At 33.2% G+C, this 18,430-nt stretch overlaps 1 protein-coding gene across 3 annotated transcripts in view; it reads right to left on the bottom strand.

Annotated features, from left to right (window-relative positions):
• FER (FER tyrosine kinase) overlaps nucleotides 1-18,430 on the bottom strand; it is a 406,586-nt gene that overhangs the window by 128,113 nt on the left and 260,043 nt on the right. For all 3 annotated transcript variants that reach the window (XM_045197637.2, XM_045197636.3, XM_045197638.3), the window contains 3 exons: nucleotides 15,000-15,056; nucleotides 11,799-11,914; nucleotides 9,254-9,348 (listed from right to left, as the gene is read on the bottom strand). In XM_045197637.2, coding sequence (XP_045053572.1) covers nucleotides 9,254-9,348; nucleotides 11,799-11,914; nucleotides 15,000-15,056 — 268 coding nt within the window. The remainder of the gene's footprint in view (nucleotides 1-9,253; nucleotides 9,349-11,798; nucleotides 11,915-14,999; nucleotides 15,057-18,430) is intronic.

Raw genomic sequence — 18,430 nt, 5'->3', positions numbered from 1 at the left:
TAAAATTAAAACTAGCCCTGGCTGGTGTGGCTCAATGGATGGAGTGCTGGCCTGCAAACCAAAGGTCACTGGTTTGATTTCCAGTCAGGGCACATGCCTGGGTTGTGGGCCAGGTCCCCACTAGGAGGAGCATGAGAGACAACCACACATTGATGTTTCTGTCGCTCTCTTTCTCACTCCTTTTCCCTTTCTCTAAAAATATATAAAATTTATTTTTAAAAAATCTAGCCTTCAATAGTTTTTAAATAAAATTCAATTTAAAGAATAGTGGTATCTATGAATAAAGTGATATACCTTCTTAAATACAAATCATAAGGTTTTCATTTCTTTCACAAATTTAAAAAGAGTCCAGGGTTTATCTGGTTATTATTTCTGAGTACACAGACTAACTGCAACTAGAAAGGAATAAAATTTACAAAGGAAAGTACGGATAGTATTGCAATATCTTTGGTCAATGTTAAAAAGAGACATGTGTTTGGTTTCTACATAAAATACTCTATGGTACACTTCAATGCAAATAGAAAAAAAACTAAAATTTAGTTTTCAACTTTGCCATGAATAAAATAAATATTTTTAAAGAACTTTTACTGAACCAATTTTCACTTGTCTTTTAATCCTAGAAAAAGAGTTTGTGCTCCTCACTGTTTAAATAACTGTATTTTTTATAATTCTGATAATTTGAAAATCTCATTAATAGGCACTGTCAGGTTCATATACATTTGATAGGTTATAGAGAAAAACCTATTTAACTGTAGAAACAACAATATAAGTAAAATTGGATTTTTTATTTCAGTTGAATTCACCAGTTTTACTAGTCCTAGTCACACTTCTAACATTTGCATCAAATAGAAGTAGGCTTTCAAAAATAATGCAAACTTTCTTATCGTTTAAATTATTACTTTAAACTTTATCTCTGAATATTTTAAGACTCTTAAATACAGTACCAAAACTTAAAAATGATGACCTAGCAAAACAACAGTAACACTAATCAGTACCTTAAAGAACTGCTTGTTCTTGTGGAAGGACAGTATGTGTTCCTAACTCTAACACTTACTTTCATTCATTAAGAAATTTCAATTACCATGAAGTCATTTTAAAAATGGGGTCTAATAACAGAGCCTGCTGTATGGTGCAGAGCCTGCTTTGTCCTGCTCACCAGGCTGCCTCCTTGCTGGAAGCAGTCACACGTATAAGCGCCCTGAGATGCTCAGAGTATAAAAAACGTATGAGTAACATTGGTCAGATGTACACAATGCATCTATGGTTTAAATGTACTGTGTAAACATGTTTGTTATAACATATCAACATTTGTTCACTGATAGAAATAAAAACCTAGGCACTTCTTTCAAACCATACAAGTCAAAGAGATAATAAACTAATAGTCCTATTTTAGGTTTCACATCTTATATCCTTTTCTGGATTAATGTTTTTAGCATTAGCTCAACGTTTGGGAAAGAATATGTACTACTAGAAGGGAGTGGTCTACCTGAAAAACAACAGGAAAATGTCAATATCACAGACATGGAATCCCACCAAGTTGTCAGTTTAGGTAATGTGTAAAATAAATAAAGTAATTTCAAAGGATATTAGTGCTTTTAGTGTCTGGAGAAATGGTCACTTAAAGTATTCCATCTGCATTTGCTTTGGGATATTAGGCAGCAAATGAAACATTATGGCAACCCAACACATCATTTGGCTGAGAAAGAAATATCCATTTAAAGTTGCCATTCCTTTTAGAACATTGTGTTGGGAATATTTTAATTATATGAAAATCTATATCTGTGATATAAATTGGCAACTGAGTAATTTATTGTGCTTTCATTAATATAATATAATTGAACTACAAAATAAAGACCAATGTCTAAGTTTAGATAGTGTAACATACAAAAAAGTTACCCATTTTCCAAAAATGAAATGTACAATGCACTATTTTATAATTATACTCATCGAGACTCCTATCAAATTTGTTTTAAAAGAGTATTCTATTGACATCTCCAAACAATGTGAATAAATAAGCTACAAAATTAGGTTAGTCTTTAATAATTTACTTGTAAAATAAAAAAACCCAGCCATTCAGCTGACATAATCTTATCCTTTTTGGTAAAAATATTAATTTGAGAATTACTATGTTTATCCTTCCTCTTGAAACCAACATTAACTGCTGTGAGGTGATATTATTAGACAACTGGCAATGGGTTAAATCTACATAAGGCAAGGTGCCAGTTCAGATGTTCAGGGCTCCTTTCAGTGAGTGCCAGGAGCCATGTTCCTTAATTTTTGGTTGGCACAATTTACCCTTTTCCACATTTATGGTGAGTGAAACAAATGCAAGGCAAGTATCCAGAGCCAAACACTGGGAGTTTGTTAGCAAAGGAACAGGAGCTGTCCCTTCCAATGCCTGCTAATACCTCCTATTGCTATAATGTCTTATAGCTGAAATCCATTTTGTTAAAATTACATAAAAACATAAAACACTTCATGATGAATTGGAGGTGTAGAACACTTATTTTTTAAAAAGAATTTAACCTACTGACAGGAATTAGTGAAATTACCTATAGAAATTAAAAATGGAAATAAATTATTAAAGGAAAAGGAAGTCTAGCAATGGAAAGATGTCTACTGAAAATTTAGAGATATTTATGAGAACAATATTATTAAGCATGTCCAGATTTCTAAGCTACAATCTCTAGACAATATAAATTATATAAGCTCAATTCCTCTTTTTAGAGCATGTTACAGAAATGAGATGTATTTTGATGATATCTAAAACCTGGTAAAAATTCTTCAGTAATTCTAAAAGTTCCAAAGCCATACATAAATCATTTTAAAATTAAGATAAGTTTGAGAATGGCCCAGGGGCACGCATGCGTGTGAGCTGAGGAATGTACTGGATAATATAACATGCAATTAGTTCCAGGGAGTTCTGAACTCAAAGAGAACATCCAGGTCAGAAAGGAGGAGGTGGTTACTGTACAAGTCTCTAGTGAATGAAAGAGTGAAGACTGACATTTTTTAAGGCTTGCTAAAATTAATTACCTCTACCCAGGATCTGCAGAGACATTGTACTTAGAGGTTAATTTGCTTAGTCTCCTATTCCTCAGGGTATCTTGTGGCGCCCTGATTTAAACATGTCTTTGAAAACAAATGGCAGATACCTGAACCATAAATATTCCTTTAAGTCATGCTTGTCACTTAAACAAAAAACTCATCATTTCATTCACTTGAATTTCTAAGTATTACACAACTTGTTTGCAAAGTAAAATGAGGGTCTTCTTTTAGCATATCAGAGGGTTTTTTGTTTGTTTTTTAGTATTTCCTAGTTTCATTTAGAATTGTCTTTTCTTTGATTTTACTTATCCAGTATCCCATAGAAAAGAAGTAAATGAGTAAGGTAGTTGGAATTCAACAGGTGATTCAAATGAAGACTGGACCATCTTGGGAGTAGTCACTCTAAACTTGAATTCTCCAATGCTTACGATCTCTTAAAGCATTACTATGGTTAAAATATATTCCAGATTTATGATTCCAAAGGGCTGTTATCTGATGAGAACAGGAGCATATTAAATCTTTGCATAATACATTTTTGAAATGTCTTGCACATTAGACACTAAGCAGTTATTAAATTTTGCTTTTAACCTACCAATTTTCTAAATCTTCCATCCATAGCTTGATCCCCATAGAGAAAAAAAGTAACTCAAAAAACTGTTTCCTGCAATAGCTATTTACTTATTTGTGCACCAGGCTGAGAAATTACGGAACAAGAATTCATGTATTTGCCCATAGTGTACCTTGCATAGACATTGGCCTGAATTTTCATTTGTATTTTCAATTCATAAAAGGAGTATATATTTTGACCCACTTATTAACTAAATTATATAATAGAAAACAGCACAATTTCCCACTTGCTATTAAACTCATGTTGACAAGTCACTTTAAACTCACTTTAAACTTCATTGTACCTCTAAATACTGCCTGGTAGAACAAATGACATAGTATTAATTAAAGTGCTTTGACAACTTTAAAATTTAACTAAAAATACTGTATCTAATTCGCTACTTTATAAGAATAAAAACTAGCTGGTTCTTTCCCCATCATGCCTTCCATGAAAAAAGGAACAGGTAGAAAAATAATTGTTTTAGAGTGGTCTGAGAGTTTGTTATGAAAGGTATCAAATTTAAGAAAAAAATTCCTAACAACTAAAATATTATAGGTTAGGGCTAAAACTCAGAGGCCATTTAATCTAGACACTTTAGTTCTACATATAAGGACAGGAAAATCCCTGAAGGCTAAATATTGGGTTGGCCAAAAAGTCCATTAAGTTTTTTTCTGTACAATAGCTCTAGTAGTGCTTAGTTGTCTTCAACTTCATTCAAAAGAATTTTGTTAGATTGTATTATGACAGCTGTTATAGCAGCATGCACTTTAAAAAATGCCATCAAAATTGGTGAATTTTTGTGTAGCCATTTTAGTATTGCAGATGGAAGAAAACACACATTTTCAGCATATTATGCTTTATTATTTCAAGAAAGGTAAAAAATTAACTGAAAAGCAAGAAAAGATTTGTGCAGTGTATGGAGAAGGCGCTGTGACTGATCGAACATGTCAAAAGTGGTTTGTGAAGTTTCTTGGTACTATTGACATTTTGGCCAAATAATTCTTTGCTGTGGGGCTGTCTTATGCATTGGAAGATGTTTAGTAGCACCCCTGGCCTCTACCCACTAGAAGCCAATAGCAGGAGATAGCCAACATACTCAAAATATCCAACACAATAAAATTATTGGTGAAAATGAAAAATGTATCTTTTACTTTATGGAAAAAAATGTAATAAACTTGGCCAATCCAACACTAAAACATACAAACAAAGCGGTCACAAATGATGGTGGAATGGGAAGAAGTAGACAAACATTATACTTCCCAGTTTGTTTTCAGGTCATTTTGGCTAGAGAAATTAAGGGGTAGGATTAGAGTTAGGGGCAGATTTAGAGTTTGAGTTAAAGTTCTCGCTGGATTATAGCATTTTAATAAGTTACTTTTTTCTCTTAACCAATTATAAAACAAACATGATGATTACGAGAACACATAAAATGGTTTTGTATCAAGCACTCTAAGAGATATGTTTTATATAAATACCTTTAGATATATAGACATAATATATATTTATATACAATCACAGTACTTTAGTCCTTACAACTCAATTATTCTTACTTTACAGGGGAGGAAACTAAGGCACAGAAGGGCCAAGTAAGTTGAGCAAGATCACACAACTTATAAGTGGCTGTGCCAAGCTTTCAGCCAAAACTGAATGGTCCTTAGGCCTTTTTTCCCTCATATATATATATATATATATATATATATATACATATATATATATACACATTATATATATTTTATATATATATAATGACATAATATATATATATAAAATTTTGGTTTTAGAGAGAGGGGAAGGAAGGGAGAAAGAGGGGAAGAAAAACATTGATGTGACAAAGATCGATTGGTTGCCTCTCCTATCCACCCTGACCAAGGCTGAACCAGCAACTTAGGGGTGCGCCCTAACTGGGAATCTTTCACTTTGCTGGACAAAGCCCAACATATAGAACTGCACCTTAGGCCTTTAACAGCTATACTGAAGCTCAGTTTACGTACATGAAATGTATCCATCTTAAAGTACAATTCTATGAGTTTTGACGAGTTTACAGAGGTGTGCAACCATGACTGTAATCCAGTTGAGAACATTTTCATCAGTCCCAAAAGATCCCTCATGCTTTTATAGTCAACCCCATCTAAACCCCCAGCTCCAGGAAACCACAAATGTGCTTTATCTGTAGGTGTCTTTTCTTGGCATTTCATAGAAGCAGAATCATACAACACAGTGTCTTTTGTACTAGACTTGCTTAATTAGCATAAGGCTTTTGAGGTTCATCTATACTGTAGCATTTATTAGATCATTTACTTTATCGTTTAACAGTCTATTATATAAATACACTACATTGTTTATCTACTCATCAGTTAATAGACATTTTGGTTGTTTCCATTTTGAAGCTATTATAAATAATGCTGCTATTAACATCTGCATAGTTTTTCTGTAGTGATAGATTTTTTTATTTTCTTACGTAAATACCTAGGATCAGAACTCTTAGTTTAAATGGAAAATTTATGGATTAAGTGTATAACATTTTGAGAAATGCGAAACTTTTCCAAAGTGGCTGAGGGCTCTGGTTTTTCTACACCTTCACCAACACTAAGTTCCAGATCTCCATCACTACCGTCTACACTATAGACTTTCATTGACCACACATACCGATATGTCACTGAAGGTTGAAATGGGAGGGAGGGAGGAGGTAAGTGAATGGAGAAATGACAGAGAGATCCAAGTGTATTTCATTTCTATTCTGTTTTAAAAAATTTCAAAGATTTTTTGAGAGTTTTTGTTTACAAAAATATTAAGAAGGTGCAGGTATTTCCCATAAAACCTCTACCCCACACAGCACAGCCTCCCCCATTTACCAACATCCTCCACCAGAATGGTACATTTGTTACAAGTGATGAGTCTACATTGACACTTTATTATCACTCCAAGTCCGTAGTTTACATTAGGGGTCACTCTTGGTGTTGTGCATGATATAGGTATGGACAAAGGTAAAATGACATTTATCTATTATTATATCATATATAGTAGTTTCCCTATCCTAAAAATCCTCTGTGCTCTGCCTACTTATCCCTCCTTAATTGCTGGTAACCACTGAACTTTTAACTACCTCCACAGTTTCCCCCTTTCCAGAATGCCATGATGGGAATCATAGACTATGAAGTCTTTTCAGATTGGCTTTGTTCAATTAGTAATATGCATCTAAGTTTTTCATCTATGACTTTTCATGGACTATTTCATTTTAGCAATGAATAATATTCTATCGTTTGGATGTACCACAGATTATTTATCCACTTAGCCAGTACAAAGACATTTTAGTTGCTTCCAAGTTTTTGCATTATGAACAAAGCTGCTATAAATATCCATGTGCAAATTGTTGTGTGCACATGAGTTTCAACTCGTTTGGGTAAATATTAGAGTGTGATTAATAAATTGTATGTTAGTATATTTAATAAGAGTATGTTTAGTTTTGTAAGAAACTGCCAACTGCCTTCTATGAACAAAGACAGTTTTATTTCTTCCTTCTCAGTCAATATACCTTTTGTTTCCTTTCCCTGTCTTACTGCATTAGCTAGGACTTGCATTACGATGTTAATGGTGGAAGGAGCATCCTTGCCTATTCCTGATCTTACTGGGAAAGCTTCGAGTTTCTTACCATTAAGTATGATGTTAGCTGTAGAGTATGTGCGTGTATGTGTGTATATATATACACACATCTATGTATATGTACATCTACGCATATGTATACATACATATACCTACACACAATGCATATGTACACACAGTGCATACATATACACACACATACACACACACACATAATATATATCTCAAGTTGAGGAAGTTCCCCCTCATTCCTAATTTACTAAGGATTTTTTTTTTACCATGAATGAGTGTTAGATTTTGTCAAATGCTTTCACTGCAATGTGGTATGATCATGTGATTTTTCTTTTTTACCTTGTTGATGTGATGGATTACACTAACAGATTTTTAAATGTTGAAATCAGCCTTGCACACCTGGGTTAAATCCCTGGGTTAATACACGTATCAGCTTTTCATCTTGTAGTGGAAATATTTTTTACAAGGACTTTATGCTGTTTTGATGGTTGATGTTTTCACATTCTGATGTCTTCATTGAGAGAAAGGGAAAGGCTGCATAAGACTGTACTGACAAGAAAATAAAAAACTAGAGAATGGGAAGAGTTTGTTATCAAGGCTTAACTTGAAAATGTCATAAAATTATGGGACCATTATTCTTAAACTTAATGTTTTGGCCCAGTTTTTATGCTATGAGAACGTGAGGTACAAATGTTTTAGTACTAGAGATTTCAAATCTGTCTTAAACACTCACGTTCCATATGATCCATTCTTTCCACTTCTAGGTATTTTCCCTAGAAAAACGAGAGCACATGTCCATTCAAAGATGTGTACATGGATGTTCACATCAGCTTCAGTTGTAGTAGCCCCAAAGAGAAAACAATCCCAAAATCTAGAAACATCTAAATGGATAAGCTGTGGTATATTCATGTGATACAATTCTATTCAGCAATAAAAAGGAATAAATTATTGACATGCATTATAACATGAATGAATCACAAAAAAGAGTGTGTAGACTGTATGATTCCATTTATATACAATTCTAAGGAATACTAATCAATATATAGTTTCAGAAAGCAAATACGTGGTTCACTGGACAGTGGTAGAGAGTGGCAGGAGGAAGGGACTAAGAAGAGGTATGAGTAAAGCTAGGGGTCATAGACGGATTCATTACTTTGGGGTGATGTGTCACAGGTATATACATATGTCAATACAATAAAGTATACATATATTATGTAAAAAGCATATTAAAATATTTTTTATTTTCCTTTAATTCTTCTCTTAAAATGAGTAGTCATTAAAAGCAACAAAGCAAATCCTTTGCAGTTACTACATATTACATTTGTAAATATTATAAAGATCAAATTTTACCTCTGTTTATATTTTCCACAATGGGAAGATATACAATGAAAATAAATAGAAAATGTATTGTACTCTATTTTTCATTATCCTTGTTTGTTGGCAAAAATTGTTAATCAAAAAGCCTGGAGGTGCTAAAAGTCACAAGATACACAAAGACAAACTCCAAGACATTAGCTTTTTCTTTGTTCACACATAAAATTAGTTCATAGTTCATAAGTGACCAAAAGCACTTTGGGATCATTATATACCATCAACTAAGTATGTGTGGTAATGTACGATTCTTAGAATACATAATGAACTACGTATAAAATAGTACTATGTCATTGTTATAAAACCAAACAAAGTAGGCTATTTTTCTGAATAGACCTTTTCACATAAACATTATATAAACTAAATTCCATGTGTAACTGTACTATAATAAATTATTTTCCCTTTTATAAAAGGTTGGTTGACACTTTCTAAAAATACCAAATTGTTATAGACTATAAAAAATATCCAGAATGTGTACAAGCTCTCTGTCATCAGGAAAATGTTAAACAAAATCCTTGGAAATTTTACAAGGAGAAATCAAAGAGACAGAACATATAAAAGTAATGAAACACAATACCGAAATGTCATCGAAAAAAAGCTCTGCAATGAGATTACCTGGAATCAGTTCCATAATGATGTAGATGGGCTGTCTCTGCGTGCAGACTCCGATAAGCTTGACGATGTTGGGATGATCGTATTGCTTGAGAATTCTGTATGAGAAGAAGTGTAAGAATAATTATTTAAATAATAAAGCATTAATTTATGATCATAAAGAGTGCATATAAGTAAAATACACTTCAATTTATACAATTCAACTTTTTTCCTTTCATTTTTTATGGTTGTTCAGTCAATTTTCAATATGAACCCAATTATAATAAATGGGATAAATGCAAATTTTGGTAAATATTGGCAAGCTATAGGTACAAATGAGTCAAGTATACTTAATTCAATTAAATATTCCCTTAAAAACTATTATCCATTCTGAATGACTAACAATCAAGCTAAATGGGAATAACTTACTTATTCCCAAACATATAGAACTCCCTAAACCATAGCTGAAAAGTATTAGTAAACTTAAAACTGTAAGCTGCAAGGGTAGCATCTTTTTTTCTTCTTTTGTTTTCTGTAAACACTTGAGCTTATACCTTTTAATTACATAAAAATAAGAATCTAATTCACATTAATAGTATAGGGTAATCCCTTCATTAGATTTTGTAATAAGTGCTTTCTTGATGCACAATTTCAAAATAGTAAACACTCAAAAAGTTTTGAGAAAGCTGGCAAAAGGTTAACCAATAGCTGAGTCACAGAGCTTCAGTATCAAGCTGGATACTTAGTTTGGATAAGGCAAAATTTCAGAGGGCTATAAAATAGCATAGACTCATCCTTAGGTCTCTAAGCTTGAGTTACAAGATTAGATTCCCTCAGAGGCCTGTCTACCCCATTCTATTACCAAATTTTAAACCACATTATCCTGTTGACAATTACAAGTTCACTCAATATTTGAAAGGTGCAGTCTTCCTTCCTAAGAGAATTTAAAAAACACTTTATTTGGAGAAAGAAAAAATAGTTTATATACATTTTGTACAGGGACAACTAAAGCAGAGATAGCTCTAAGAAAAATGTTTTATATTGAAAATACAGAATGATTTAAAAATGAAAAGATAAATGGGGAAGAATTCTAGAGGTGAGGGAAATATCCTGGCAATAACTGAGTTTGCAATTTCTACAAGGAATTAAAAAGAAGTTTAAGAATGTTTGACTTTAATCCAAAATATCGTTTGAGGTTGGAAACTGCTTAGTAAAGAAACTCCATAAAACACCCAACCTGAACTCCACTAATATTAAATATCTCAATATATAGCTCTATTGTCTATTAAAAGACACAAGAATTTTGCATGGACATAATTTTCATTCTTAAAATAAAATCTCACTTTAGAACAGGAAAGTAAACTCTATTTTGCAATAAAACAAATTAGAAAGCAAAAAATTAAATATTTTTGAAAATGTTGGATATAACTTGTACCATAAGAATACCTGTGAACATTTATAAAATAATAAAACTATGAATTTCAATTATAATAGCAAATCTTTAAATTTATAGAGTATATTTTTCTGTTACCAATAATATACATAAAACAAGTTTTCAACTTAATTCTATAGATACTTAATAAATGTATCACACTAGTTTATTCCATTTCCATCAATAGTCATTTTTAGATAAATGGAGAAATACACACTAAAATGCTCCAGGTCATGGTACTTAGTTCTCTCATTGCCATGTCATGTCACTGCCGTGTCCTCTGTTCTCCATGATACTCCACGAAGACTTCAAGTTTGTGCTCTAGGTGGTCATGGAGACACACGTCCCCCGCTCACAGACACTCCTGCCCCCTCTCCCTTCCCACCAACAACCTATAGATTCATGTATTGTCCTCCTCTCCAAGCCACCCACCCACCCATCTCCCAACCATGCCTGTCCTCACTCTACCCAAAGCATCTTTCAATGTAGTTTGTGTTTAGTTGTATAAACCAGATGTTACCATTAACAGAATAGTTTTAACTGTCTGTAATACAGGGGTAGCAATTTGGAACATTAAATTTTAGCTAATAATAGGAAAAAGAAGACAATCCTCCAAGAAGATCAATTAGAAAACAAAACAGTATGTAAATTTTGGAACAAATGCCAGACACTAAATTAAAGAAGACATTTGGGGTTCTCAGAAAAGAAAACTAACAGATGAGAAAAAAGAATCAAGTGATGATATCTAAGTAAGGTAGAAGAAATGAAATTATATTATATAAATATTTATAAAGTATATAATTTACATATATAGAATACATTAATATTTTTATTATAAGGAAAATTACAACTTTGCATATACACATATACATGTGTATGTGTGTGTGATAAAAGCAAAAATTGCAATATTTTTGAAAAACTTAAAGAATACTGTTTTTTAGCATTGAGTTCTTTTGACTGTGGTTGCCTAACTGATGTATAGTTTAACTCAAAAACAGAGACATAGTATTAAATGGTTATCTGTGAGGATTCTGAAAGTGCTTATTCATACTTCAGAAAATTATAACTTACAAACTTACATTTTAGTGAATTGCTTATATTATAAATACATATTTTACATAACTTTAAATAACTCACTTGGCTTCTTGTAAAAATTTTATTTTCAGTTCCTGAGGAAGATCTTCTTTACATGTTTTAACAGCAACAGCAGTTTTATCCTTTAATACGCCCTTAAATACTTCACCAAAATTTCCCTGAAAATGCAAATACACTTACTGTTTGAGGTGTAAGACAGCCACATAAATCTTCACAAAACACAAGAAAAGCATGTAACGATGCGCTTTGAATTAATCAAAGTACTCTGTTAGCATTATCCGGAGTTTGAAGTGGAAATAAAGATTGGGAATGTTGCTCTTACCCATCTCCCAACTTTAAATTTACTACCCAACATAACAAATATTCGGAGGATGGAGTCTGGAGGACAACTGAGAAGGAAAATGGAGAAAAATAAAAAAGAAAATAGGACAAGAGGAGAAACTCAAATTGACACTGTCAGAAGTCCATAAGTTTCATTCCGTCTAGTCCCAAATTCTGCGATTCATTAAATGTAAAATATCATCCATTAATGTTTAATGATAAAGCAGATTCTGTGGCATGACTGTCGGTGCTGAGCCACACAGTCCTATTGGTTGGAGAAGAGTGAGAGAGGAAGAGAAGAGGGAGAGGCAACAGAACCTAGGCAGAGGAAGGACTGGTAACCCCTGTTGTAGGTTGTCATTCTCTGAGGGCAGGCACCAAGAAGATGAGGTTCTTACCCAAATGCCCATGTCACCCATGATGAGGTCATTTCTAGGACATGTATGAACTCCTAACCTTATTCTATGGCTAAACTGTATTTTGACTTAAAATGCCAAATTTCTAGTTTAAAGTCATTTTTCTTTATTATAAACACAAAACATTATAGGGATGACTTACAAGGCTAACAATAAATATTGTTTAGTATTCCCTTCAAGCCTGTCTCTGTATGCTTATATGCTTTTTATAAAGCCATAATTATAATATGCAAGCATTATATTATAATATGCTTCCATGCTATTGTTGTTGAGCAAGAAGTAGCTGAAGCGGGAGTCTGCTAGATACTGAGTTTGGGAGTTCTACGATCAATGTAACTCTTAACCGATAGTTCAAGGAATGTAAATTTTTACATGTTAATAATAAATAATTTAAAATTATTAAAAGTCAAAATATTTTTGAATGTTTTAAATGTTACTTAATATTTTACTCAATTGTTAAATTTTTATTTTACTTAGGTATTAAGTATACTTAAATATTTAAGTAATAAATAGTATTCATTATTATTAAACCTAATGTTCAACTCAAATATTTATTAAAAAACAAGGATTATTTCATGAAAAGTAATAATACTATGAATATTATAATATACATTCATCATAAGTTAGAAAAAGGACAATATGAGCTTTCTATTTTTCCATGTTTATTATTCTCAAGGTCCCCCCTGCAATTATCAGATCATTAATACATTCGAGATAGAACTAAGATATTTAATATCCACAATTACTGCTGGGCCTCTGTTTATCTGAATGATTCTGAAGCACTTACAATTTAACTTGTCTAAAACTTAACATTTTGCTCATTAGAGAACTTTTCCTGACTAAGGTACCTTTTTCATTTACTAGGGACCACTCTCCCTGCAACCATTCAGATTCTACCTTTGCAATACTGTGTCTTCCTCCTTGCATCTCAGAAAGGCCATCCTGATTCAAGATCTTCATTTTCTCACCTGAGTTGATCTGTCAGTCACTCCACCCATCCCCCACGGCACTGCCAGGTTAATCTTTTCAAGGGACAATTTACTTCCTTATTCAAAATCCATCCTTTGATGACCATCACTTTCCCAGACTCTGTACATCTCAGGCACAAGGCTCCAATTGTCATGTGTCCTAACGTCAAGTTCTTGGTGATCCCAAGATATATGCCATGCCTTTTCTATGTTTTTTTCCTCCGTGGGAGCCACCCCTTAACCCCAATCAGAAAAATGCTAGGTAATCTTTAAGTTCATTTCTTAAGCCCCTTTCTTCATGAAGACTTTTCTTGATCTTCCCAAAATCACGTATCCCATTACTGAACACTGACTGACCCTTCGTACTTTTCTAATGGTTTGTGCCCTACAAAACAGCTCTTGGATATATTAGTAGGCATTCAAAAACTTTAAACATTCATTAAACACCACAACTCAGAGGATTTGACAGATAGATTTCTCAAATTTATCTTGGAGAGGGGAATCTCCAAACACTGAGAAAAAGACTAAGCTTCTCAGAACACCTGTTCACTATCCAAAGAAGTCAGGAGGAAGCCTGGGACACCTATCACTCCCTACCATTTGACAGGCACAGCTTCATGTCTACTACTGACCTTAAGTCCATGAGGCTAAATATCATGTCTCCTGTCTATTTTTATGTCATTCCTCACAAGAGGTCCTTGGTCCTTAGGGGGTAGATTTTACATTTTTTTTCACATTGCATTACGTAACCACACTGAATTCAAAATTTCAAATGGAAACACGACTAATTAAGTCATTGACAAGAAAGTTAATATTTACCCATTGCAACTCAATTATAAAAATAATAAACTTGCAAATAGTCCATTTGATTATCAAATGTCTCCCATTATTGTTAGGCATGATTTACTTTCATACAGCCTATGAATTGGAAGGAACTTGCAACTCGATTGAAAGACAGGGACTCTCATCATATACACATCTGTTCTCTCCGACAACTAATAGAGCTAGCTACATATGAATGTTTACACTGAAATATGTGTCTTGTCCATATCATTTTTAGAAAAATAATATGCCCAATGGTGTTACATACTGTGATTCCATACACAATCTTGAAATCTCAAAGAGCAGTACTTTACATGTTCTGAACTATCATTTGTGGCCAGAAACAAATAGAACAGGACTATTAGGTATTTATTTAAACTTTTATTACCTCACAGTTTCTTTTCAAATCTTACCTCACTAGTTTTGGCTTTCTACACTGCAATAATATAATAAGGGCATTTAATATAGAGGAAAACACACAACATTATTCTTAAAATTCAAAAATCCTCCTCAAACTTTTCAAAGGTTTTCACACATCTATTTCAGTGAGCATCCTAGTATCTGTAACAGATGTGGTACCGTGTTGCTCTAGGTTAATGTGGGAATGCACCTTGTTGGGTGCTGGAATGGAAGGAGGATTTGAAGAAAATGAAGAATCTACAGAGTTCACAATCACTGTGAAGACTTTTGGTTATTTAGCTCAGTTGATTACATACCTTGCCCAGTAATTCTCCCAATGTGACATCTTCATGATTGAGAACCCACTTCTTATCCTGTGGCGAAGAAAAGGAACCGTTTTTTAGCCTAAGTAAGAGTACATTTCCTGTAAGATGCACTTAAGGAAGTGGGAAATAGACCTGAGGGGATATTTCATTCAAACCATTCAATCTACAGCACACTAAGAAGTTGTAACCTCAAGAGGCTATAAAACAGATTTAAAAATATTACTACACAATAGGATTTTAAAATCTACATTATAGCAAACTTCTATCAGACATTTCAGCTGTCGAAATGATGGTGTCCCCATAACTAAAACATAGCTTGCAGTTTTCTCTCCCCATGAAGTATAGGCCATGCTATTATTTGTCATTTTAAAAGTTTTGTACCTTGAGTACACGAGAGAATTTCATTTTACAATGCAAAATTTCCAGTTCTCCCTTGATCATAGAGAATTCTTTTTGTATCCAGACCCCATTACTAAGAACTAATTTTTCCACATATAAACTGGCCATGCATTATTGCTGTTTATGACACTGCATGTAGTCTCAATTTTTTCTAAGGAATTTCCTATACCGTAATAAAGAAGAAAAACTACAGTACATGAGACCAGTGAAGCAAACATGCCATTATAAAAGAGCATCCTATTATCTGACTTCAAGAACTAATTACTACTAAGGGAATAGTTTATCACCTAAAAATCTCAGCTATTAAACACAAATAGTAATGTTATAAAGGCATAGATTTTTTTTTTTTTAAAAGGAAAAAGGAATGAAGCAAGGAAGAAGGAGAGATTGTGGGGAAAAGGAAGAAAAGGAGGAAAGGCAAAACAGAAGTATGCAGGGAAGAGACAGGGAGAAGGAGAAGAAAATCCTGGAGTGATATATTTTATTCAGGATTTGTTTTTAATTAGTGTTAAAATATAGTATCCCCCCACTACACTTGTCAAAATGTAATTACAATCTATAAAATAAAATGTAGCAAGTAAACAAACATCTTGAAGTGAAAAGCCACCTAACTACAGCTTAACATGTCCTGGACAGCCATTCAAAGTACTTTCAGAAACACCGTATGACACTCAAACACCACCCTCTGTTAGATCAGCAAAAGGAACAAGTCTGATTTAAAAAATGACAGTCTACATGCATGGTCTTTAAATCTAAATGCAAAGGTAGAGCTATAAAGGTCCTGAAATAAAACAGAGAATATCTTCACAACCAAGTGAGTAGACAGATTTTAGATAGACAATAAAGTACTAACAAAAAACCCCTCAAAGAATTGGAATTTATCAAAGTTAGAAACACTTGTTCTTCAAAGGCATCATTTTTAAAAAATGAAAAGGCAAACTACAATCTGGGAGAACATTTTTGCAAAGCATATATCTGATAATTTGTATGTAGACAATATAGAGAACTCATGTCTCAATAACAAGACAACAACTCGATTTAAGAATTTGGGTAAAAAATTTAAGAAGATGTGCAAATAGACAATAAGCACATCAAAAATGTTTAACATCATTACTCCTCAGTGATACAAATATAACCCACAATTAGATGCTATTCCATACCTATTAGAATGCTAAAATTAGAAAGATTAAAATACAAGATTGCAAGGATGAGGAAAAACTGGACTCCTCATACACTGTTAGTGAGTATGTAACATGATACAAGCCATCTGAAAGACAATTTGGCGGTTCCTTATACACACTTAAATATACATCTACGTAATGATTCAGAAATTAACACTCCTAGGTATAAGCTCAAGAGAAATGAAAACATTTCCACCAAAAATGCTGTAGGCAGCTTTATTTATAATAGCCAAAAACTAGAAACAATCCAATGTTCAGCAAAAGGGGAACTGATAGGCAAATCTTGGTATACTCAGGCAATTACTACTCAGCCATAGGAGTCTACAAGGGATGAGTACAAGAGCAGAGTTTTTGCAAAAATATTCTGCAGAGCTAGCAAGTGCCGATACACTCTACATGTGCATGCATAAATGAGTCCATTTACACATGTTCCTAGACATGGACAATTAATCCATAACACTGTAAATCACGGCAGTGTTTGCCTGAGGCAGGGGTTGAAGGCTGACTGCAAAAGGCAAAGAAGAAACTTGGGGGTTACGGAAATGTTTAACTTTTTGATATTTCATTGATCTACCCTTTTAAAATGTGTGCATTTTATCATATGTAAACTATGTATGAATAAAACTGATTTTTAAAGAATAAGCAAGGATAAAAAATGCTACTTTCCATTTGAGTAGCACTTTGGGAGTTAATTTCACCTCCACATATTATCAAAAGCTAGTCCTTAAAGAATGCAGTCCAGTAGGCATGAAAGATCTTATTTTAAAATTGAAAAACTGATTTTGTTCAGAGCAAACCACTGAAACAGAGCTCTAAAATAGTAAAGAACTAAAAAGCTACAGTTAGCTGAAGAAAAGAAGCCAAGTAAGTATTTTGGGGCTACTTTTACCTTAAGTGTTCTGATTGTGAAAGCAGAAGCCAATACACGCACAAAAAAAAGCAAAAACAAAAATTGGAGTTTTGGCTGTGCCAAGGAGAACAGACCCTGATCAAATATGCCAGACTTTTAACAAGGACCTCAAAGATACCACACTGTGGTAAAAAAGACAACCTGAAAATGGAAGGGATTAAAACCCACCTTCTAATCATATCTATCAGTGATGGGACTCAATCAGGGAGTAGAAAACTAAGCTTAGGCCAAATTGGCTCATTGCCTGTCTTTGCAAGGACCATGATCTAAGAATGGTTTTTGCATTTTTAAATGGTCAAAAAAGAAAAATTTTTGACACATAGAAATCATATGAAATTTTAGTATTCAATAAAAATTATCCACTGGAAGCTACAGAGCAGGGGGAAAGTGAAAAAAAATGAACAGTTCCAAGGTCTGTGGAAAAAGAAAAATTTGTGACACATGGAAATTATATGAAATTTTATTATTTAATAAAAATTATCCACTGGAAGCTACAGAGGGGGAAAAATAAGTGGGAAAAAAAAAAAAGAAGAAGAACAGTTCCAAGGTCTGTGGGACAATACCAATAGGTCTAACATTCATATCAAAGTCGGAAAGTAAAGAGGACAACAGTGGTGAAAAATATTTGAAGCAATACTAACCCCAAACTTACTAAACCAAAGACAAACAAAAAACCTTTAAAGCAGCTAGAGGGGATGACCCATTATTTATAGGAGAACAACAATCAGAATGACTGGAGATTAACAGAAACCAGGAGGACAAAACCAAGTAGAACAACATTTTAAAAGTATTTGTTAAAAAAGCTGTCATCCAGGTTACTATAACCAGAAAAGTATGCTTCAGGAATAAGGGTAAAATAAAAATATTCTGAGAGAGAGGAAAACTAAGAAATTCTTTGCCAGAAGACTTACTCTTTAAAAAAATCATTAAAG

Source organism: Desmodus rotundus, chromosome 1, assembly GCF_022682495.2.
Source record: "Desmodus rotundus isolate HL8 chromosome 1, HLdesRot8A.1, whole genome shotgun sequence".
Classification (NCBI taxonomy): Eukaryota; Metazoa; Chordata; class Mammalia; order Chiroptera; family Phyllostomidae; genus Desmodus; species Desmodus rotundus.
The sequence above is the reverse complement of the archived record's forward strand: the minus strand, read 5'-3'. Positions and strand labels throughout refer to the sequence as shown.